This window comes from Ascaphus truei, chromosome 4 (assembly GCF_040206685.1).
Source record: "Ascaphus truei isolate aAscTru1 chromosome 4, aAscTru1.hap1, whole genome shotgun sequence".
Classification (NCBI taxonomy): Eukaryota; Metazoa; Chordata; class Amphibia; order Anura; family Ascaphidae; genus Ascaphus; species Ascaphus truei.
This window is the reverse complement of record NC_134486.1, coordinates 187,966,382-187,992,628: the sequence shown is the minus strand read 5'-3', so window position 1 is coordinate 187,992,628 and position 26,247 is coordinate 187,966,382. Positions and strand designations below refer to the sequence as shown.

Genomic DNA, 26,247 nt, shown 5'->3' with positions numbered 1-26,247 from the left:
TAATGTCTGGTTACTCAGTGTTTGCATCACACACACACTAGAATCCATCCGGGAGCACAAGGGTTAATAATTCTTTAATGATTATAGCTCTTTGTGTAGTTTTCCCGCCTTTTCAGGCACCATTTTGCAGGTCCCCATTGGCCGCCATTAGGGCTCAATGCATTTCAATAGGAATTGGTGCTGTTTTCGTCCTGTTTCCTGTAGTGACCAGCAGGTGGCGTCCGAGAGGGAGAGCGGCGGTTTCCCATTGAAAGTCAATGGGCTCATTGACTTCAATGGAGATGCCTCGAGGTAACCTAGTTGGCTGCCGTCCAGACCGCAAACCGCAAAGCGGATACAATGTCCTTCAAAAGAGCTAAAATCACTGGGTCAAGTTCAACGTCAATTAGCGGGAAAATAAACTGTTCTAGGGCACCTAGGGATAAAATTCTTTTTGCCCCTAGTTCCTAAGGGTCCCCCCACTCGACCACCACTGGGTCCCCGAATCCTGGACCCCCGATAAGGGTCAAACCAGATAGAGCGGGTCGCGCCATAGGCTTTGCCGGCGGCGGCAGAAACGGCTCAGAAAAATGACTAAGTGAGAAATGCTGAATTTTAGGAATCCATATCTCCGGTTCCGGAGGGTTCAGCGGATCAGGGTTTGGGGTATCTGTAGCCACTGCTCCGGCATCGCTGTAGAACCATCCTTGACCCGCTTGGACCAACCCGACGGAGTATGGACCCCCTTGAAGTTCGGGACTTTTCCCATAGACTTCAATGGCAGAAAACCCCCATTGACTTCAATGGCGGTGATTTACCATTGAAAGTCTATGGCGGAGCTGCCCGTTGTTTTCAATGGGGATTTAGTGAAAAGCTGAGATTTCTTTTTCAATGGAGATTTTTGTATTAAAATGATTTAATGTGCATTGTGTAACTCCGGTTTCTTAGGTCGTAGCAAGTCGCTTTTTTGACCATATGGTGTCCCAGTTCTGGCAATGCGAACTGGAAAGTTTGGACCTGCTAAACCTAACGGAACCGGATATTTTAATACGTTTATGTTTTATGCTTAATAGTGTATCCTAAGGTAGGGATAAGTTCAAAAGGAAATTCTTTTGGGCCATAAGGTAGCAGATGGCCCTGGGGACGCCGCTATGTCTAGGATTTAAGTGCTGTTCAAAGAGTTTTATCACCCTCACTGTTTATCCGAAGCCCAAACCAGGGCAGGTCTTAAGTGTTCCAGTTAACACCTTTCAACAAAGGTTTTCCTGCCAGAACTCCAAATGGTAGACTTTCTGGCATTCCTGACGTAAATGTGGGGCTTCAGAAATGAGACCCCCAGAGTTCTACTGCACATGTGCCAACTAGCAGGGGGGCATGGGTCAGAATGCTTTCCCACGTTAGTGAGTGGCTGGAGGTAATTGTAAACCAATCCCCTGTGCTTAAGGTTAAGAAAAGAAGGAGAATGGTTTATAAACTGCTGTCCACCCATATATCCTTTGTCTTCGTTTGCTGATATGGTTACCTGATATCACCTGAATGATTTCCTCACTGCTGAAAGAAATGCTACATCATACTTCTCATTCCCCAACCCTTAAGTAAGTGTACTTCTTGTTTGTTACTGTATTATCTGTTGTGTTCACCTTTATTCTAAGGAATAAATACAATTTATTATATCTTAAGCCTCGTTCAGTTCAAACCCAATTATTTTTGTGTAATATTAATAAGCCTGTGGAAGCTATCGTCACACCCATAATAGTACATCCCCATGGGCCCCTAGAATGCACTTGGGCAAAATGACTTACTATTATGGGTATAGAGAGTATCCCTAGTACCAAGTTGGGTGGGGATAGACTTAAAACACTATGTACTGTATGAGAGAATCTTTTTGGATTTATTCTCTCGGTACACTCTCGCCCAAGGGTCTAAAAGAGTGCTTGGATACAAGCACACTGGTTTAGTGTTCTTGTCTTGCTGTTCTCTGCCTTACTGCTCAGGTTACTATATAGATTATTCTCCCACTGTCTGATACAGTAAATACTCCAATGTGTTGATTAGATAAGGTTCTGTGCCTCTGGAGGGGTTTCCTTTGTAGTACAATTTCCACTCAATAATTAAATAGGTGTTTAGTGCTCAGTCAATCCAGGTTATCTGTATTAATTTTTAGCACTGCTACATTTTTTATTATCATATTATTCTTGATTTATTAAATATTTAATAATAAGTATATCAATTATTTACAATGTTTTTATTTTTGATATATATGTTATATATTTTTTCCTTTATTTGTATTTTTATTTATATTTTTATTTATATTGCAAAATACAATTTTTTATCATTTATTGTATAAATTATTGGTGTTGTGTTGTTCCCATCACACACAGGGAGCTATAAAATGGTTATATCTAATGGTATATTTATTTGAGCTATGTGATAGGGTTTAGTATATGTTAGCTTAGATTATAGATATAGGTTCCAATTATATATGGTTTATTTTTTCATATTCGATGAATGTTAGATTGGAATCAGTAGGCTATCTTTCTGTACTGTTTAGTATTAGTAGAGATTAAATTCATTTAATAAATTAGTTGGGTTATTCTTAGTGTATGATGTGATCAACACAAATATTGATGAATTGTTGTGTAAATTTTATAATGTATTTGTGTTTTTTTGATGTTGCAAACATCAAGCATGCGTTTTTTTGGTGAATCAGTAATTTGGTTAAAGAATAGCTTTACATCACTCAGCCTATTTCATTGGCTTTCCCTGACCAATGAGACATCCCCTGACGAAGTTGCATTTGTGTGACGTAACGTGTAGGGTTGGTGACGTCATCGCGCTGTGGGTGTGTCTACACCGAGTCCTGGGCGTCCCTGCGATCTTACTAGCTGCATTTTCAAGTGCTGGCAACTATTCTATACAAGAGCAGAGGACGTGGAGGCACTGATTGATTCAGTCTCCTGGCGCCAACTTGTGACAGGAGTTGGTGGTGGCTACAAGCTGTGCAGATATACCTTGCCTACCTGGGACCCTCTCACCCACGCAGATGACTACACACAGAGATTTCTCTCCTACGTATGGTTGCTTTTTTTAATCATGTAAGTGCATTTCATTTGGGCTGCAGTTTTTTAATAAATGTACTCTTTTGTTTAAACAGTTACATGCTATGGAGCTTGCGCTTCTGTTTGTTTTTTGTTCTTAGATGCGTAGTAGTTGGCTATACCACTTTTATCTGAATCTGCAAAGACGCTCCCTAGATCATCAATTGGGACCTTTATCTCTCTGGATTTTTCAAGTGGAACATTTATTTTGGACTTTGTTTTTTTCACTATCACTTTATGGTTTGAAGTTATATGTAGTTAAAAGTGTGTTGATTTTTATTAGGATTTTTATTGATTCATATAATTTATTATCATTATTCTATATATATTGTCACTATTATCCACCTGAGCGCTACTTAATTTTGTGTTGGTTTATATATATATAAATGTAAATACAACTGTATGCTCATCTGCATGTCTTAGGCAGGTCTGCAACCCCGCCTTTCCCCATTATCACCCAGCACACAGCACTTCCACTGCAGCAAGGGATTCTGGGAAATGACATGCAAATGAGCACACAGTGCCACATTTTGCGTCAAAAACCATTTTTAACATGGTTCCCTATAGGCTTAAGCTTGCTGCATGGTCACAGCTTTGAGCACAGCCAGGGTTAAGGTGCATACCCAGAAAACCACCCACAGACAGCTGTTTCGACCTTAATGGGTCTCATCAGTGTGGGGTTGATTAACTGGGTATGCAAAGAAGCTAAAGGATGGGCCAACCATAATACTGAGTTAAGTTATGGTGAGTAAAAAAAGTGACAAAAACCCTCCACAGCAAAGCAAATATGCAAATGTAAATACAACTGTATGCTCATCTGCATGTCTTAGGCAGGTCTGCAACCCCGCCTTTCCCCATTATCACCCAGCACTTCCACTGCAGCAAGGGATTCTGGGAAATGACATGCAAATGAGCACACAGTGCCACTTTTTCCTTCAAAAACCATTTTTAACATGGTTCCCTATAGGCATATATATATATATATATATATATATATATATATATATATTGCTTTTCATTCCTTTTTTCAACCGTTTTACAAAATACACACACACACACACAATAATCCCTGAGCTAGAACTCCAATTTAGGGTGCAAATGTATTGATATCCAATGTAAAGGAGTATCTTTTTGAAAACAACATCTCATATGACAAACTGTTACATTAAAAAACATATATATTTCTGTGGTTCCCTTAACGTAAAAAGCAAGATGCCTAAATGAAAATGCTCCTTCAACGACAAGCTACAGAGAGCCCTTCCATTTTTGAGTAAAGTAGGGGGAAAGAGTGACAGTGATGTATTTTGCAAACACTGCAAATCGACATTTTCAATTAGTTATGGTGGAAAATCCGATATCAATGATCATTGTCAAACAAAAAACACAAGTTATGGATCGAATCCGCAGCGGGAACCAGTGGCAGTGTTGCAAATTTCTTTGGTAATGCAGCTTCGGGACCAGCTGAATTGAATCAGGCCGCTGCTGACGGTACTTTGCGTACCATGTTGTTAAACACAACCACAGCTGCTCGAACAAAGACTTAAGCCTTGGTTGACATCAGCAACATCGATTTTGTATCTGTAGCGATCGATGATTCCAACAGAAAAGAGGTGAAGTTGATACATATTATCATTCGCTACTTCAAGTACTGATGCAGCGGCCGTTATTCGAACACATCACAGCGCCGATTTTGAGTTCTCTGCTGTTCCCCACGCAGCATGAACGCGGCCAATCGCCCCAGGCACCCACGCTTATCGCGGATGTTTTGTTTGAATTTCATGGATTCTGTTTCTTCGTTTGCAATAAAATGGATGAATTGTAATGTGTACAGTACTGTGCTACTGTGCTACTTTGTCAATTTCATGTTTTTAAAAGCCAGAACACTAAAATTCGTTTTTCTGCACTTGCCACGCTCGCATCTTAGTGCGGGAAGGCTGGAATTCATCCCGCGGTTTCAAATCGGGATTCCGATGTACATGAAACGTGAAGTGTTCGAATAATAGCCGCTGCATCGGTACGGCGAGGGAGTGAAAGTGAACATTTTAGAATTTACATCTGTACCCGGTGAAACTTCAGCTATACTATTTTAAGAAATTAACCAAGCACTGGAAAAATACCATCTGCGTGAAAAAGTGGTCAGATTTTGTGCTGTCAACACAAATACAAACTTCAGAGGGAAGAAGAGGGCAGGAAAAAACAATGTCTTCTTCAAGCTTAATGAAGCTGTGTCTGGCAACAACGTGATTGGTGTGGGCTGCGCAGCAGACATAGTTTACAACGCAGTACAAACGGCTGCTGATTGCCTGCCCATTGACATTGAGTGTTTTGTTGTAAAGATTTACAAATATTTCCATATTTATACTGTTCGCACACAAGAATTGAAAGAACTCTGCAAATTTGTAGATTTGAAATATCAGCAGCTTCTGGGTACTAGCAACACTCGATGACTGTCACTGATGCCAGCAGATGACAGAGTGCTGAAGCTGTTCCCAGCACTGAAATCCTATTTTTCATCACAAGGAAATGGCCCAACAACAATAGTGGCAATTTTTAAGAACCCCGTCGGTGAAGCCTGGCTCTGGTTTTTGCACAAACAGTTATCCCTCTTCAATGACACAATTAAATCCATGGAAAAACAAAATTCAAGTGCAATTGACGTTGCTGTAAAAATATTTAACCTTAAAGAAAAACTGATAGAAAGAAGAGAGGCGTGCTTCATGGGTCTAAAGGTGAAGAGTCTTCTTCGCACACCGCAGGATGAAGGTACAGCACAAGAAAGCCAATTCCATCAAACTACTTGGACATTCTATGACATCAACACTGATTACCTGGATGAATAGGGGGAGAACTTAATTGATCCGCAAATTTTTACATGGTGACTACTAAACAACGTCCTTGCTTGGGAAGATGTTGAAAATTACTTACAATTTGTAATGTCATGGTTGTCAAAATTTGAGATCAGTGTAACAGAGTTGTTTGATAAAACGAGCTGCGTCATAAAATACACAAGAGAAATTATAGCATAGTGGAATGAGGAAAAATGCCACCAGACAAACGGTGGGTAGAGATTTTCACCCATTTCAGAAGCAAATGCATAACATTCCAAAAATTGCCCTAATCATTCAGTTTGTAATGTGTCTGCCCGGAACTAATGCCCTAGTGGAAAGGATATTTTCCATCATGAACAACACCTGGACAGATGAGAGAAATAGAATGGAACTGGCAACACTGAAAGCCTTGCTCATCACTAGAGTCAACCTCGATCAAAGCTGCACTGAAATCCATAACCAACTGCTGAAAAACAGGAGTGTGCTGCAGAAGATTCATTCCTCAGACAAGCACTCCAGTCGCCAACAATCGAGGTAAGATTCTATCATTTAATTACACGATGAATTAATATAAACCAAACCGTAATTTTGCTACACATTTATTTGTGTTATGGGGACGCTATTAGAGAATTACCATTATAATCTATTTTTTTAAGTGCTTTCAGATATTTTAGAAATATATATATATATATAGATTTATTGAATTGAGTTTCATCTTTTTTGTGGGAGTTGGGGGGCTTAAGAGCTACACAAAGTTAAATTGGGTGGGGAAGGGGGATCACCATGTCTTCACACTCGGGTACATTTAATACAATAAACATGGTTAGGACTTAAAGCATTAACAGGTAAACTCAAATAATAAATAACTTATCAGGAATGAGATTACATATTGGGTTATAGCTTGTCGCATCTATGCATGAACATATGATAAAAGTCTTTACGTTTTTCCCATAGGATGCCAGCCTTGGGACACGCCCTCCAGATGTAAAGAAAAGTGCCGGAGTCCATAACGCCTCAGTTCCTCATGAAAAAAAGATAAGTTAAAAAATGCCTTCAAAATATCTGCTGGAGTTGTCTCCGATTTCTCTCTCTTTCCCCCCTCTCTCTCCCCTCTCTCCATAATGGGTATGTTCTAACTATTTTTTGCTCTTCTTTTCCGTTTGAGAGGAGGGAGTCCCTCACCTCTTCAGCCACACACCAGGAACGCTGGATTGCTTACAGACCCTCGGAGAGGCGGATACAGTCGTGGATTGCAGACACTGATTTATCTTGTAAGTACCGCAAAGATGCTTGAACAAGGGCCTTAGACAGTGCTTGATATGTAGACCCTCTCAACTGTATGGGATATTTCTTAGTCTCATATCTTGTGTTTTTTCTCACTTTTAATTTGACGGATTGCGTTTTCATTGTCTGTGGTTGTTAGTTATTGGTATTACATTTTTTTGTGTTATGTTAAGAATCGGAAAAAAATATATTTTGAAGTACAGTAGTAATCTGGCTGTAAGAGTTGAAGTGCCCAAGCAAAAGCCCCACCACTATACACACAAACACACACTGCATTACCCACCTCTATACACAAACACACTGTAGGGGCATCACATGATGCCACATTCTCATGGCAACATGTCACCACCTGACGTCAGAGTGTCTCGTCATGGAAACGGGGGGGGGGGGTCACGTGATGTAATTTTTTTAAATGTTTCCTGGTTTTCATTTTGAAAATCTGGTCACCCTACCATTGGCAGACTTAAGAGAACTGCTGCTCAGGCTTTAGGGATCCAAAGTCATACAGTATATTTTATATGTGACCATTGATAGACTTGGGCAAACTGCTGCTCAAGCTGTAAGGATCTGAGGTCATGTATCGTTATATGTGACCATTGGCACACATAGCAATGGAACGCTAAATGGGCGCTTGGAAAGCTATGCCTAGAAATTGAGGCATAATTAAATGAATACAGAGCTCTGCACTAAATATATAAAAAAAAAGTGTCTCTGGAAATTGATAAATACTAACAATATTCAGCAACCACACAGTCCCAAATATCTCAGCTGCTGGATCACTATCCTACTGTACCAGACTAGATCCAGGGATGCCACTAGCCCAATGTGAGTTCTCCCATTAAGAATTTACCACTGTTGCTGGGGTGACATAATACGCGCAGCTACATGATTATCCAGATACTTCCTACTCTGCTAGGCAGGATAAGACAAAACAAAAAAAAACCGAGAAGTTATCAAAAGGGGAACCCTTTTGTATGCAGACCAGTCATTTAGATAGTCTGTTTCCTACCACTGAGAAAGGACAAACTATAACCCACTAGAGTGTGCTCCAGTCGGTCTTTGCAGTTACGCCTTATCCTCTTGCTTGTTTTGAATTCCTGTTGCTGACCCGGACCATAACCCCGACCTCGCTGCCTTCTGCCTGCCCTGACCTCCGCTTGCCTCCTCGACTTTGCACCTCTGCCGCCAGCCCTGACCTCTGCTTCCATACCGACTATGGATACTCTTACAGGACTCGGTTTATTTGTATTCCTACCTCAGCCCTGCGGGTCGCCTCCTTATTTCAGATGAGCACCGTCACACTCATGTTCCAAAGCTCTACATACGGTAGCCCTGCAGCTTCAACAAAGGCTTCCTTCAACAAAGGAAGATTTACCTACAAAGATCTCACATGATGAATTTCAACTTGGTGAGGTGATTACAACATTGTGAGATCAACTTTGTGAGGGCATATATTCGTTTTTCATTATTTCTTCACTATATTGGTTTTCCACCTTTTCCCTTTTTGGGATAAGAGTCCGTGGGGATTGGTGATTTTTATGCTAGAGGCTAGTTTTGCCTGGTCAGTGATCACATGCACATTTCACATTCAACCTTGAAAAATTCAGGTATAAATAGTATTGCTAATTTGGTGACTGTATTGGCCACAAAAGTATGTATACCTGTACATAACTGATATTTGTGTACTTAGGGGACACAGAGCAAGAACACTTAGCACTGATTTTAAAGAAAGGACTGCATTGTTTTAGAGATCTGGGACAATAACACAAAAAAAAAGCGGATTGTTTAAATGTTTTTCATATTTACGACATCATATCTTGGTCACATAATATGCAATCCACCAAAAAGGGTACCAACGGAAAGCTATATAGTATGTGTAAGAGACGTGTTCAGAGGTACGTAATGGAGACTGTTTTAAGGTGAAATTAAAATAAGGCTTTATTGCGCCTGTCCCTTTTACACAGCAAAACATATGCAAATAAGCCAAACAAAAACCTTTCTCCGCTTTGGAGACTATTTACACATGTAGCTCAGCCCTCTCTGACTGGGTTGGTTAGCTAAGCTATTCACCAGCCCCCAAATATAAACATATATAAAGATACATAACAGTTCCAAAATAAAGTCTTATCTGTCTCTTTGGTAGCTGTAGTGGGGAAGGCTTCTCTCTTTCCTGGGTTGCTGCCTTGTCTTCAGGCTATATCAGCAGTCAGGTTTAGAAGTCTTGTCCCCCTTTGTCTTTTTGTCAGCTTACAGCTCAAGACATCTGTTCATGTGCAATGTTTCCTTGGTCAGCCCCACGTGTGAGACTAAGGATATCTCTGCTCTTTCTGCTTCCTAGGTCAGCTCAACTCACGTGTGAGCTCCGGAAGAATCTCCCTTCCTGTCTCAGAGGCAGGCTTTTTCTAAGACCGGTAATCAGCCAGGTAGTGTTAGTTAATTGCCTACCAGAAGTTAACCACCACACTGCGATTAGATGCACATTTGTGAACAGGGATATGTCCCCTGTTACAGTATGATATATAGTTTTTATTGGTACATAAAAATCCTCTCACTGAAATCACGGTTAAACAAATATATCGCAACATTTTCAACATTTGCTTGGCCACTACCGTGGGGTATAAGCTGATTTTTTTGTACAGTAAATTCACTGCTCTGGATTCTTCACAAAGGAACAGTTTCATGTAATACAGTTACTAATAACTACACTGCATGTTTGGTATATTTAAACTTGGTGGCACATTCCATTTCAGTTTTCTTGCTAACTCAATCCAGGGTTGTCACCACTCCAGGTTTCAACCAGAGACTACGGGTTTTGGCCACGTATCTCCGGGATACGGGTTTACCTAGTAAACCTCCGGGTGGTAGCAACCTTGGGCGGGTGGTGTGCAGCGGCGGCAATGTCTCCTGGCATCTACTCCTGGCATCATTCCCCCAGCAAATATTGACAATATGGCTGCATGGTGGCAAAAGGCGCCCCATTGCCATGCCAACGGGAACGCCACTGTGATGTAAAAGCATCACGTGACGCCCGTTACCATGACAATGAGGCGCTATGTAATGTCATGCGGCACCACGTTGTCATGGCAACTTGGTGCCGTGTGACGTTGTGCCATCACGTAGCGTCCCGTTGTCATGGCAATGCGAAGATGCCGGGTGGACGCCAGAAGTAAGTGTTTATTTAAAATAAAATCTCAGAGTTGGCCTTCAGTCGAAGGAGGCAACCCTGGGAAAATCATAAACCACATTCATATGTGCAGATGTTTTCAGAAAATAAATGCAATGTTTGTATGTGAAAAAAATGTGGCACGTGGCATTGTTTTCCCTTGCTTTTTTTATATTTTCAATTTAAATTTCTTGTTTGACATTTGTGTAAAAGTAGCAGCAGATATGTAAAAGGTGTGAAGGAATTATTTCTTTGTTGTTTGATGCACTGGTTTTGTTTTAAGAGCATTTTGATAAAATGTCCTAATCCTTAAATGCCAATATTTTCAATGCAAAATCTCCCCAAACCAGAATGCGATTTGACACAATAAAAATGTGGCATTTTCAACATTCATTATAAATCATCTCTGCATAAAAATGTCTCTACTGTACTTACATTGAATTTGAATTCAGAAATCTGACCTCCCTGACCTATGCAGATTTGGGCTTTTGTGAGAGAGGGACAGGGAAAGGGAGAGAGAGACCAGTTTAGGAGTAGATTCACTTGCTTCTATAGCTCCATACAGATAAACCTACACTTCACATGGTGACATGAATGATACCTGGGAACATATCTTAGATACCATGGAAATATGCGAATAAAAAAAAAATCTATAAAAATAATTCTAATTATTTATATGCATATTTTTCATCTCTCCAATATACTGTACTCCCAGCTATGATTCATCTCTCCACAAGGAGTATAGGTTAACTTCACTCGTAGAAGCCAACATATCCCTCTATCTCCAAAAATGTGAAAACACTTGCATGTTATATGCATTATTTAATATCCCTTTTTTGCTTTTTTTATTAACCTGATTCACAAGAACAAAGTTTCATATTATGAAACTATGAAGCCATGTTCTTGGGAATCAGGTTAATAAAAAACAAAGAAAGGATATTATATAATAATAAATTACGCTACTCCACCATTAAATACTTTCATCAATAAAATAGATAAACAGATTTATTTCTAAAAACAATGCAATTTACCCCCAAAATATCTTCTACTAAAACAGTGTTTCTGGATTTGGCTACATGTGCAGATATCGTGGTGCCATATTCTACTGGCCCAGCAGGAGTGAGCTGTTCCTTTGTTCCTGTAGGCGTGAACAAACATAGGCTCTAGAAAAAATATGGAAAAGACACAATTAAACAGATTCCAGTAAGACATACAGTATCATGCTTAATTGTCATTTAATAATGCCAGGTAGAACTAATAGCTTTTAGTGCAATGTATCAGCGGTATGCAAACTGGGGGGGCGCATTTTTTGGGGGAGACGACTGGGTGGCTGCAGTGGTCCCGCGCTCTTCCCCGTGGCAATTTAAATTAAATGCCGGGGGACCGCACGAGGCCTTTGCAACCTCTACTTACCGAGGTTCAGCCGGCTTCGGGATGCGTGACCATGGCAACGTGGCATCAAATGACGCTGTGGGGTCATGCGACGTCACGGTTGCCACACTAATGTGGCGTCAAATTACGCCGCGGGTCACGTGATTTGACATCACATGACCCTGTGGCGTCATTTGACACCGCACGAGGTAAAGGAGGGCGCAAGAACTGAGGGAGCAAGGTAGGGGGGCACAGCAAAATAACTTTGCGCACCCCTGTACTATAGTATTTGTTTAAACTGCAGCTACTTCCTTCTGTTTTTCAGAAAAATTATTCTTAGCAATTCTATAAATATAATGATCAACATGAAAAAAGATAACCTTTACATGTTCTGTTTAACAGAAATGATTACCTATATCGCACTGTCAAAAATAACATTTCCATTAGCCCGGTACAACTTACTGTAAATAGAATATTAAGAGCAGGAACTCCACTTTCCCATTCAATTTAACTAGGGAGGGAGAGTATGTTGTAGAAGTAACCGACATGCACCCTAGTCTTTCTGGGTGTCTAAGATATTCTGTAGCTTTACAAAAACTCTTTGTCAACTCTTCTAGATACACATTCCGTCTCCTTACTGAAGCCTTCTCTGTGGCTCCTACTCAGAGATGGAACACAGATTCAAAAGTAATAACAGTATGCTTGAAATCCAAAGATTAGCAGCGGAGCACAGCCAAGGAATGGGGCCAGCACCAGCAGTTGGAAGGTTAAAAATAATTATTTATTAAAGCATGGAATAAACAGGGGGGAGACAAAACACACTCTGACGCGTTTCAGGCTATGCAGCCCTTTATCAAAGAGTATAATCGCGTCTCATACTCCCGCAGTTATGAAGGGGATTCCCCGCCTCCATTACCCAGTGATGCCGCGCGGTTTTGGCGCGAACGCTACCATACACTGCTATTGGTTGAGACCAACTTCCAATCAGACAGCTGATTTCGGAAGGTGCGTCTGAGAGAAGGGGAGGAACTAGGGTCTCCCGTTCGGCTGCGAGAGTAACAGAAAAAACAAGGGGAGAAAAAATATATAAAATTACAATGTACAAAACAAAGACATATAACATATATATTCTAATTGTATGCGCAATTGATTCGTTATATGGATGTGAACAGGACATGAATTATGATTTACTTCATGAATAAAGTGTGATCTTAATGCATTATATGGGGTTAACCCTTCAATCATCTATATTTGTATTATATAGGGTTATCCCTTATGTCATATGTGGTAAATAACAATATAATTAATAGATTCAGAGTAGTAGTCTATATATATGACAATTAACATTATTCAGAGACAATTCATGTATTAATCTCCAGCATTTGTACAGAATAATAAGTTGCATTTGATAGACCTTAAATAACAGAAAACTATTATATGAGGATAATTAATGAAATGGTGGAAAGGGAAGGGGAAGGGAAGGGGGGGGGGGGTAAGGGAGGGGGGGAGGGGGGGAGAGAGAGGGAAGGGGAAAAGAAAGGGGGGGGAGGGGAAGGGGGGGGGGAAGGACACAAAGGATATATTGGATTTCAAGCTGTTGTGTATCTACTCTGCGTGACGCACGCACCAATGGAGTGAAGATTATACTAGTGAGTATTGTGATTTCCCATTCCATGGATTCAAGGGGACTTCTAGACCAATACAGTGCAGCAGGTAAGAGTGTTCTTTGTCTTGTGAGGTGCCACTAGGCATTAAACAGTCCCTCACCAAAAGACATTATTTTCAATTATACACTCCTGCATTTGCACTGGGTCCAATACTACTATTATTGTATATATACTTCTCCATATCCTGATCATTACATGTACCAATTATTGGTGTATCTCATCCGCTGAAGCGCTGATTTTGGGATTTTATCCCACCTCTCTACTGTAATAACAGTATGTACTGTACATTTTCAAAGGCTACATATCAACTCCTAGAAGACTCATATTGTAGAGATACAAGACACATTGGCAATAATTTCCCTACAGAACAACTTAATATACATAGAAGATGTTGTAATGCCTTATATATACCCACTTTCATCACTTTAATTGTAGAATAAGTGCTCATACTATGGAACAATAAACATTTAGATAATTTAACCATAGATTGTTTTTATTGTGCCATTAATTGTTTTTATTGTGCATGTACAGTACTGTATGCAATGGAACCAAAACTGCTGCACCTCAATGCTACAGTAGATCACATGGAATTGAAAACATGTTACACTGTGATTACAGTGAACAGTGTGAGCTACAATCATATCAGGTTACAAAAAAATAAACACATGCATTCGAAAATAAAGGAAATGTTTTTGGCATGGTAATTATAGCTGCAACCATAACAAAAGCATTCTATAATCACACAAACTTGTGGTAAGATTTGGCTTATCTACTTTTTACATAGTAGATGAGGTTGAAAAAACACATATCTCCATCAAGTTCAACCTATGTTAAATTTAGACGACAGATATGTTATCCTATATTTAAGTAATAATCCCCTCAGAACAGGGCATTACTGGACAATAATGCCCTGGCTGGAAGAGTTGAAGGCCCGAGGCGAAGCCGAGGGACTTTAACCCAGCCAGGGCATTGTTGGCCAGTAATGCCCTGTTCTGAGGGGATTATTACTATTATAGGCTAAATGTAGGCTTATTTCATAAATAATAGACACTTTTGTATAGTTAAATAGATTTTTTAAATTAAAATAAAATGGTAAACACATGAAACCACCTCTTTATACGCTTACACTGCAGATATCTATATCCACACACTGCCGCCCCCTCTGTGCACAAACACACACACACAACAGCGCACAGCACCTCCTCTACACACACAACACAGCACAGCACCTCTACACACACACCACAGGAGCTCTACACACACACACACACACACCACAGGAGCTCTACACACACACACACACCACAGCAGCTCTACACACACACACACACACACACACACACACACACACACACACACACACACACACACACACACACACACACACACTGCTGCTACACATACAACAGTACAACACACACACACACACACTGCAGCCACAATATAAAATGCAGCCACTAACTAAACTTTGCACTCTCCCACTCACCTCTACACACAACACAGCTCTACACAGCACCTCTACACCCCCACACCCCCACACACACACACAACATTGCATCTCAATACACAACATAGCACCTCTACCCACACAACATACAGTACACACAACACTGCACCTCTATACACAGCACCTCTACACACACATACAAACTGCTGCTACACACACATGCTACACCCATAAACACTGCTGCTGACACTGACACACACACACACTGGAGCTCTATACACACACACACAACACCTCTACACATATATACAACACAACAGCATAGCACACACACACTGCTACTGACACACACAAACTGCAGCCAGCCACTTACTTCTTTGCATACTCCCGCCCCCCCCCCCCCCAATTTAACTGAATCTGCTCAGAAAATCTCAGTCAGCTCGGGAGGGGGAGGGAGTCAACCCGTGGCTGATACGTCCTTATCTGTCCCCTGCCCTGTCTCAGAGCTGTTATTTCATTCTGATGAATCCCCTGCCCTGTCTCAGCTGTTCTGAACGCTTATTGGCTGGAAATAAACACATTGAAAACTACACATTGCAAGCTGCTTAAATTCCGGGCATTACTGATTGGATAATGCCCGGAATTTTAACCAATCAGAGAGCAGGGTTTTCAATAATGCCCTGAATTTTACTGCTTTAGCCTATAATTGTACTTACAGTATATTGATCCAGAGGAATGCAAACAAAAACCCCAGTGAAATATCATCTAATGATATCTTATAAGGGGAAAAATAAAATCCTCCCTGACTCCGAATATTAGCAATCTGCATACTCCCTGGACCAACATCCTTCACATGTTTACTTATTTGGGGTATAGCATGTATACCTTTCCTTTCTAAAAAAAAATATGTCCAACCTTCTTTTGAAGATATCTATTGTAATCTGCCATCACAGTCTGCTTAGGTAATGAATTACACATTTGAACCTGCCCTTAGTGTAAATAACTCTTTCCTTTGCTTTATAGAGGGGCACATTTATATTTACTTCCTTTCCATCCATTCCCCATTTAATGCAAGATAAGATCTTGTTTGCCTTTGCAGCTACTGCATAACATTGGGCACTATTGCTAAGCCTGCTGTCTACAAGCACTCCTAAATCCTTCTCCATCAAGAATTCCCCCAATATATCTGCATTTAATTTGTAAATCGACAGTTTATTCTTGCATCCCAAATGCATAACCTTACATTTATCTGTATTAAACCTCATCTGCCATTTACCTGCCCAGGTTTTCAGTCTATCCAAGTCCTTCTGAAGAGAAATTACACCCTGCTCTGATTCTACTACGGTCAGGAAATAGCCCTGACATATTTTCCTAGTTCTTCCTCTCCCCTTATGTTCCTTATCTATCCACCGGGTGTGCTGCTGTTTTCTGTCTGCTCTGGGGTTCCTGTCTGTGTTTCTGTTTCCTCTGGGTGCTCCTGTCTTATGTCCTTATATTTTGCTGTTCCTGCCTTGCCTTTGTTTTGTGTCCAGACTCCTTATGCCCATGCTTCTGCGTCTGTTTCTGTTCCATGAGGAGTCCTGTACTTATTAATGGCCCTTACTAGTTATCTGGCTTGTACCAGTTTGTTCCCTGATCCCTGCTCCCTAGTCTCAGTTCCTGCTCCCCTACCCTGCTCCTGCTTTCCTGTTGCCAACCCCTGCCTTGACCCCAACTATCCTTCTTGCTTGCCTGCCACCAAACCCTGCTTGTGACCCAGACGATCCTGCTTGCTGCCTACCACTGAACCCTGCTTTTAATCCCAACAATCCTTGCCTGCTCCCCGCTGTTCCGGCCACTGATGCCCTACCCGCTCCAGGAGTCTCCCCATGACAACTACCTTACACAATTTAGTGTCCTCAGCAAGAAGGAGACTTTGCTTTCTATGTCGACCTCAAGGTCATTAATAAACAAGCTAAAAAGCAGGGGTCCCAGTACCGATCCACAAGGTACTCCCCTCACAACTTTAGCCCAACCTGAAAAAGTACCATTTATTATAGCTCTCTGTTGTCTATCCTTCAACCAGTTTTCAATCCAGGTGCAAATATTTTTACCGAGTACAATTTGCTTTATTTTGTACACTAACCTCATGTATCAAAAACCTTTGCAAGATCTAAGTAGACCACATCAACTGCATTACCCTGGTCAAATTTCTACTTACCTCCTCAAAGAAACAAATAAAGTTAATTTGGCACGATCTATCCTTCATAAATCCATGCTGACTATTACTAATAATTTTTGTTTTTCCTTAGATATTCCTGTATATTATTCGTACTAAACCTCCATGCAGCTGTATAAAACCTGTATAAAATATATATATTAACCTGTATAAAAATTATTTTATCACACAATTATTTTCTTTTCAATTGCACTTACTATTTACAGACGTGTGGAACGAACATGGGGACCAGATTCGCCCTCAGCTATGCTAACCTCTTCATGGGGTTGTGGGAGAACCTCCATGTTTGGGGGAATGCGCAGCTGGCGGCGGGTCTGGTCTTCTATGGCCGCTTCATTGACGACATCATTCTTATCTAGGATGGTGATAGGGACCAACTGAAAGACATTCTGGATTCGTTTAATTTCAACGATATGTGTTTGCAATTTACCCATTATATACATCCAAATACTGTGGTATTCCTCAACCTTGAATTATCCATCAATACAACTGATATGAGCATTCAAACTAAGACACATTTCAAGCCTGTGTCCATTAACAGCTACCTACAATATAGTAGTAACCACTACAAAAAGTGGCTGGATAATGTACCTAAAAGTCAGTTTTACAGGATCAGACGTAACTGCTCTTTGGATACGGATTTCCAGGCTCAAGGTGAAATGCTAGCCCATAAATTTCTTGATAAGGCATACGATAGCGATGTGGTTAACAGGGCATTCATGAAGCCAGTCACACTGACAGGGTGGATTTGCTAGAAAGGTCCAGGACCAAGTCAGAATCAAACAAAATTGATTCTTATAAAAAGAATAGTAACAATATGGTCCAATCCACCCCTAAATTTACTATACAATTGTAAGGAATCTGGTGTCTCAGCACCGTCAGTGCGACCATTGCCCACCCTCCGTCGGTTCTCAGGCGTCCCAGCGCCTGCAGCGCAATTCCCACATACCTCCGTTGTCTGCCACTAGCACTCAGGCTCCTCGCCATCACAGGATTGCACCTACCGAAGAGGTGCCTGTTGAACTGCAGCCTCTGCGTGTGGCTCTATGCGCACACGCGCGTCTGTTACTGACCACATGCGCGCGTCAGACACCTAGTCCACGCACACACGTGCGTGCCAGCCCCAGACGTTGTGAGCACGCATTCCCAGCTTACAGAGCACACGCCAAACAGAGGCCTTTTACCCACTGCCCCCGCAGTGAGGCGCCGCCCCCAAGTACCACACGGTTGCATGCAAATCAATGACTACACTCAGCTGGGCTGTAACACCTCCCTCCTATCAGGGAGGACTCCTTGCAGTCCTCAAGACCTGCCCCCTCTTCCCATTGGCCTGCCCAGCTTTATTATGCCTGTGCTTCCCATCACTCGTCGCTCGACATAGTTTTGTATGGAGGCATTTGACTACTCTCTCAGTGACTCCTCAGGTATCGATGCGGCTTGGACGACTATCCCCTCTGGCTCTCGACTTTGGCTCTACTTGGACTTCGTGACTTCTTATATCCGTGACACACGGCTTATACCTTCGACCTTCCGCAACTCTCCAATCCCTGACCTTGGCAACGGCAATAACCACTCTTCCTCTGCTACCGGTACCGGCAAGTATTGTCTTCTTTACTATACCTGGCCTGGCAACACTAACACCACACTCCGGACGCGCTCCCTTTGCTGCGGGTGCGTGTATCCCTACGTCCCACCTCAGCACAGGGGACGGGTCTGGTCTGCAGGCAGCACCGGCGTAACAACAATATAGCCAGTTATAACATATTAAGCAGGTGTTTAATAAACACTGGAGTATTATTCAAAATGATCCTATTATAGGATCGTTGGTACCAGCACGTACTCCAACAGTCTTCAAGAAAGCTAGATGTTTATAAACCATTTTAGCCCCTAGCAAATTGAAACCCTCCAAAAGTACACAGTTGGACAAACTATTACCTAAAGGCAACTTTTCCTGTGGGAGAAGCAGGTGCATTACATGTAGGCATTTACATAAAAGTGATAAATTTACATAATATAGTAATAGCACATCACATGAAGTTTACGAATATATCAATTGTTTAAGCACATATGTAGTGTATCTTGTATCATGTCAGTGCGGTCTACATTATGTAGGCCGCACATTAAGAACCTTGAGCACTAGATTCCTTGAGCATCGTACAGTAGTAATGTGCTTCATGGTTTTCAGTTACATAGCCTGTCACATCACTATACCACTATGCACGCCAAAAATACCTGCTCTCTCTCGATTATGGGTCTAGAAAATATATATATATATATATATATATATATATATATATATATATATATATATATATATATATATGCAAATGTAAATACAACTGTATGCTCATCTGCATGTCTTAGGCAGGTCTGCAACCCCGCCTTTCCCCAAAAGTGGCACTGTGTGCTCATTTGCATGTCATTCCCCATAATCCCTTGCCGCAGTGGAAGTGCTGTGTGCTGGGTGATAATGGTGAAAGGCGGGGTTGCGGACCTGCCTAAAACATGCAGATGAGCATACAGTTGTATTTACATTTTTATATATATATATATATATATATATATATATATATATATATATATATATATATATATATATATATATATATATATAAAAATGTAAATACAACTATATATATATACACACATACACAAAGAAGAAAAAAGTGGGTCTGCTGAAAGCACTCAAAAATAATGTGAAAATACAAAATGGATTTTAATAGCAACACAGAGAACAAAATATTATAACATACCTAAAACACACTCAAAATGAAAACTGCTGATCAAAGAAATACAAAATACACACGGATAAACCCAAAATATATAGCAAATGTAAATGCATAGATATGTTGATGCAAGTCCAGAGAAATAAGAATTCCCCTAGATATGCAATGTAGATCGGCTGATCATAAAATTAAAAATAATACAAATGACCAAAATAAAGCAAAAAAATTTAAACAAAACCCAGATATGAACAGAGAACAGAACAGAATTAAATAGTACTGTAATATGATACCCTGAATGATGTACAGCCTAATGATGTCAGCTACAACCTGGCAAGCACAGTAAACCAGGAAAAAATAAAAACATATCCAGGAAATGCAGAAACTGGGTCCTCCGTATATGTGAAGTGTAAAACAATAAATCAGCAGAGAATACAAGGGAGAGAACAAGTAAGCATAACTCCCTAATGCCAAGGCTAGATGTAACCAATGTAAGCTAAGGCAAACAAAGTATATAGTGGCCAAAAGGTTCCGTGAAACATAATGCTGTCCAAATACTTGCTAGAATACTGCACAGGACATCCAAAGGAGAGGGGAAGTCCAGACCGAAAGTAAATATGAGACAATGCAAGCTCCCGGCATTCCACTACCAGGATAAATGGCAGAGCACAACCAGAATCATCCAAAAAAGAGAATTAGGAGGAAAGTGCGTTATCCATAAAAAGATCTAATAGTCATGGAAGGAAAAAAGGCAAGGCATTACCCTACCAACATGTCGTCCTACACAGAGCACTTTATCAAGGCCTTGATAAAGTGCTCTGTGTAGCACAAAACATGTTGGTTGGGTAATGCCTTGCCTTTTTTCCTTCCATGATTATTAAATCTTTTTATGGATAACGCACTTTCCTCTTAATTCTCTTTTTTGGATGATTCCGGTTGTGCTCTGCCATTTCTCTCTTCCACTGCTATCTATCTCCAAGGACGGAGGCACACCTGAAGGTCTGGTGGGATCAACATGGACGCTGCAGTGGATTCTTGAGTTTTCTTGCCTAGTCAAATTATTCTACAAAGGGATTGGGGTATTATTTATTGGGGTGATCATTAGCCTTAGGGTTCCTGGACAATTTGAGTGCCATCTATGGTGGTTTACCAACTAGGATACCACACCCAGAACCCCCCCCATAATTAAGAACACATCCCAGACCTCATATAGGATTCATCATCTTCATACTATCATCATCATAGCTGTATACAGTTCTTAGCACCACGCATTATACTCCTGTTCACTACCAGGATAAGGCAGGCAGCAGTTACACAGACAGAATAGAGCAGTGTAAGTAGTTAAAGTCCAAGGGAAACAGCAATCAGAACGGAACAACATCTGGCCACAGGAAAGTGAATGGTATGGATGCTCTGATGGCCGTTTCGCCGTAAGGCTTCTTCCGGGAGCATGAAGCTCGCATAGTCTCATATTTACTTTCGGTTACCGCGTTCGGGTGGTTAGGTGACGCACTATCAGGCATGTTTGCACAGCTGATGTATACACAGACCACCACTGATGACGGACACTGCATTGGGTGAGTCTATTGGTGCATATGAGTATCAGTGCCTTGTATTGGTTTGTGGCTTCAATGGGCTGTACCTGGGATTGTGATTTGTGTGTTTTTATCTGATTCAGGTGTTTTTGAACGTTGGGGTGAGGGTATATATGGGTGTTCAGACCAGTCACTTGTGCACTGCCCTGAGGAAGGTCTCTCTACGAGGACCGAAACGTTGGCTGCCTGGTGTTCTTAATACACATCTTTTTGTATATTTGCGGTGTGCTGTCTTATTTTTGTCATCCGGGTCCCCCTAGTCACTACGTACATATTCCTATGCTATGGGACAAGCATCTGCTTTCACCAAAAACATGAGTGCAAACTGCCATACCAATGACTGTCATTTTTTAAGAGTTTTTGCACCTCTTTTGTATTTTGTGATAATCCTGACCTTTGCCGGTTCTGTTCTGTTTAGCTGCTAGTGACTTCATACGATTGGTTTTGAGACCTTTTCTCAATGGAATAATTTGCAGACTTTGCAGGGATCTTTACCACCTTATCAGACACTGCCAGTTTTAGTGACGCAGAGATTGCTAATATTCGTTATACGTAATCTTTTGAATCGGTACTAGGACCAGACAAGCCAGTAGACATTTATAATGACCTTTTAAAACGTGATGTTGATTTCTTTCTCCACGGAGTGACATTATCACACTATCACAAATAAAAACTACTTTCTCATGGTTTCCGAATTAGAAATCAGCCAACTATTGCACGCAATGATCCAGACTTTTGTAAAAAAAAAAATGGATTGCCATCCTTAATAAATGTTCTAGTGACCTTATGATACTGGTCATTGAGCAGTCCAGTAAGGAAATTGCAAAAATCAAAAAGGAAATTGATTCAATCAATGGGAAGCAAGGTGATACACTCATTGCTGATTCTAGTACAAACGGGACTGATACAATTCAGACTGCAATCGACCGCTATAGGGATAACCTTATCAAATATAAGAAGGAAAAGCTTCGCCTTGTTTCTGCTGATTAGAAGGAACGAAAGGTCTATCGCTGGTTACTTGGCCTGGGTGAACCGAATGCTGGCCGGGGGGGACAGAGACAGAATACATCACGTGCAACCGTCCCACAGGTGTGAATTTCCCATGAGTGACACTGACCTCTCAGATAACACAGAAGGCTCTGGATCGGATTTTTTAGGCCCAGCCAACAGTGATCACGCCAAGCCTCCACTCCCCGATACAGGCGTAAGGGACAAACCAGGAGGGGTGGCCGGAACTCAGCGCTATCCAGAGCGCGAAAACAAGGGAGGCAGAGGATTTCGGGGACACAAGCCTGCACGGTAATATATAATCTTACAGACCTCGCTCTCTCCACTGTTCAACTTAGTGTTCTCCAGAAAGGTCTCAGTTTTGTACCATCCAATATTCAAAATAGTTTCAACTGGGAAGTGGATATGTATAAATTCCATCACCAATTGAGACTTAAGGATTTTTTTTAGTAGGCAAACTCATCACAGTGGTTTTTCTGATACCAGAATTTTCAAGACCAGCAGTAATTTTGATCCGCAAACTAATAATCACAGCATTGCAGCCTTTATACATGTTCTGAATAAGGAAACCAATAGCGATGTCAAAAACAACAAAACTAGTTTCTACAACCTTACACAAGAAGAAAAGCTTGCGATTTAAACATTGAGGACAACTAAGGACACCATTATCCGCGCAGCGGACAAAGGAGGTGGCATTGTGTTGCTTAAATATGCGGATTATAAACAGGAAATTGAAGACCAGTTGGCCAACGAGATGATTTACAGATGTCTACTAGGGGATCCAACAGTGGAATACAAGAAAGAGGTTGACTCTATTGTGCAAATGGGGATCACAAACAGCTGTATTTCGGAAGTGAAAGGCAAATTTCTCATACAACCCTTTCCCAGAATGCCAATTCTTTATACCTTACCGAAAATACATAAGTCCACCACAAAGCCACCTGGAAGACCCATTATTTCTGCAAGAGGGTCCTTATGTCATCCACTTTCAAAGTTTGTTGACTTTTACCTTCAGCCGATGGTCATTGGTATGAGCACTTACATAAAGGACACCACCGATTTCATCTTGCAGATTGGAAAAATCAAATTGGAAAGGATGGATTGCATTCTGGTAGCCCTCGATGTTGGTAGTTTGTATACCAATATCCCTCACAAGGAGGGTTTGGAAGCTATAAGAGCTAAATTTAATGCCCATTCAACGCATATGGGTCCACCTGTTGAGTTTCTATTGTTGCTTATGGAAGTCATCTTAAATAAAAATTATTTCAGATTCGAGAAGAGTGTCTATTTGCAGCTCAGTGGCACCGCAATGGGGTCGAATATGGCGCCCCCCTATGCAAATTTGCTCATGGACATCTATGAGCACACTCATATCTTACATGATGCTCCCTATGTACATTGTATCAAAAAATATCTACAGTATATAGATGATATTTTCATTGTGTGGGATGGACCGGAGTCTGCGCTTTTGGAGTTCATCGAATATCTGAACAAAATTCCGTCTACAATCCGTTTTTCTGCACAATTTAGTAATGAGGAAATCTCATTTCTAGATAGCACTATCTATAAGATCAATGGAGGCCTTGCCACCAGGCTTTACCATAAGGATACAGATAGAAATACGCTTCTGTATGCCACTAGCCACCATCCGGTGCCGCTTAAGAGAGGGCTTCCGTTTTCACAATTGCTGAGGTTTAAGAGAATAATCAGTAACCCACAGGAGGTTGAACCAGCACTTATGGATATGGCACAGCGCTTTCGCGATAGGGGCTATGGCTCTAATGATATAGATGATGCCCTTGGGAAAGTGAGAAGGATCGACAGAGCGGCACTACTAAAGCCACATGTCAAATAACCTGCACAGGAACGTTGCTATTTTGTGAGTACCTTTTCCACTGCATCTGAACGCATCAAACGTAGCATCTATAAAAACTGGCACATTCTGTCTAATGACAGTCAAATTGGCAAAATCTGTAAAGACCCCCTTTACTTTGCTATAGGAGTGGCCGCAACCTGGGCGATATGCTTACGCAAACAGATCCAGTTGATATATATGCACCTTCTAAGTCTTGGCTCGGTAGAAAACCTGGGTCATATCGGTGCCCTGGATGCACTAATTGCAGTTTTATGCAGGTTGGGTCCAGTTACGCACACCCACACAGTGGGGCTCGCATTAGAATTAAGCACCCTGCCTTGCAGAGGCACCCCCTGCCATGAGTGTGAGTGACCATGTGTGAGTGACAGTGAGTGTGTGAGAATGTGACAGTGAGACAGTGTGAGAGACAGTGTGAGAGACAGTGTGAGAGACAGTGTGTGTGTTGATAAAGGCACCCACCCACAGTCAGTCACCTACCTACCCAGTCAGTCATAATCACCCACCCACCAGAGTGTCAGCCAGTCATCAAAGTGTCAGTCAGTCACCCACCCAAGTATCAGTCAGTCACAACCCACTCCCACCCCATCACTCACCTCCCACCCCATCACCTCACCCACACTCTCTAGCTCTCTGTCACCCTCTCTCTCTCTCTCTCTCTCTGTGTCACCCTCTCTCTCTCTCTCTGTGTCACCGTCACCCTCTCCCTCTCTGTCACCGTCACCCTCTCTGTCACCGTCACCCTCTCTGTCACCGTCACCCTCTTTGTCACCGTCACCCTCTCTGTCACTGTCACGTCACCCTCTGTGTCACCGTCACGTCACCCTCTCTGTCACCATCACCCTCTCTGTCACCGTCACACTCTCTGTCACCGTCACCCTCTCTGTCACCGTCACCCTCTCTGTGACCGTCACGTCACCCTCTGTGTCACCGTCACGTCACCCTCTCTGTCACCGTCACCCTCTCTGTCACCGTCACCCTCTCTGTCACCGTCACCCTCTCTGTCACCGTCACCCTCTCTGTCACCGTCACCCTCTCTGTCACCGTCACCCTCTCTGTCACCCTCTCCCTCTCTGTCACCCTCTCCCTCTCCCTCTCTGTCACCCTCTCCCTCTCTGTCATCCTCTCCCTCTCCCTTCACCGTCACCCTCTCCCTCTCTGTCACCGTCACCCTCTTCCTCTCCCTCTCGCCACCGTCACCCTCTCCCTCTCCCTCTCTGTCACCATCACCCTCTCCCTCTCTGTCACCGTAACCCTCTCTGTCACCGTCACCCTCTCTGTCACCGTCACCGTCCCCCTCTCCCTCTCTGTCACCGTCACCCTCTCCCTCTCTGTCACCGTCTCCCTCTCTGTCACCGTCTCCCTATGTATCACCGTCAGCCTCTGTGTCACAGTCACCGTCACCGTCACAGTCACCCTCTCTGTCACCCTCTCCCTCTCCCTCTGTGTCACCGTCACCCTCTCCCTCTGTGTCACCGTCACCCTCTCCCTCTGTGTCACCGTCACCCTCTCCCTCTGTGTCACCGTCACCCTCTCTGTCACCGTCACCCTCTCTGTCACCATCACCGTCACCCTCTGTCACCATCACCGTCACCCTCTCTGTCACCGTCACCCTCTCCCTCTCCCTCTCTGTCACCATCACCCTCTCCCTCTGTGTCACCGTCACCCTCTCCCTCTGTGTCACCATCACCCTTTCTGTCACCGTCACCGTCACAGCCAGTCACAGTCACCATCACCCTCTCCCTCTCCCTCTTCATCACCGTTACCGTCACCCTCTCTCTCTGTGTCACCCTCACCGTCTCTCTCTGTGTCACCCTCTCCCTCTCTCTCTGTGTCACCCTCTCCCTCTCTCTCTGTGTCACCCTCTCCCTCTCTCTCTGTGTCACCCTCTCCCTCTTTGTCACCGTCACCATCACCCTCACCCTCTCTCTCTGTCACCCTCACCCTCTCTCTCTGTGTCACCCTCACCCTCTCTCTGTGTGTCACCCTCACC

General features: G+C 42.3%; 1 protein-coding gene across 6 annotated transcripts in view; it reads right to left on the bottom strand.

Annotated features, from left to right (window-relative positions):
• Positions 1-26,247, bottom strand: part of PDE10A (phosphodiesterase 10A) — a 938,782-nt gene that overhangs the window by 437,336 nt on the left and 475,199 nt on the right. For all 6 annotated transcript variants that reach the window (XM_075596713.1, XM_075596710.1, XM_075596711.1 and 3 more), the window contains one exon: positions 11,384-11,515. In XM_075596713.1, coding sequence (XP_075452828.1) covers positions 11,384-11,515 — 132 coding nt within the window. The remainder of the gene's footprint in view (positions 1-11,383; positions 11,516-26,247) is intronic.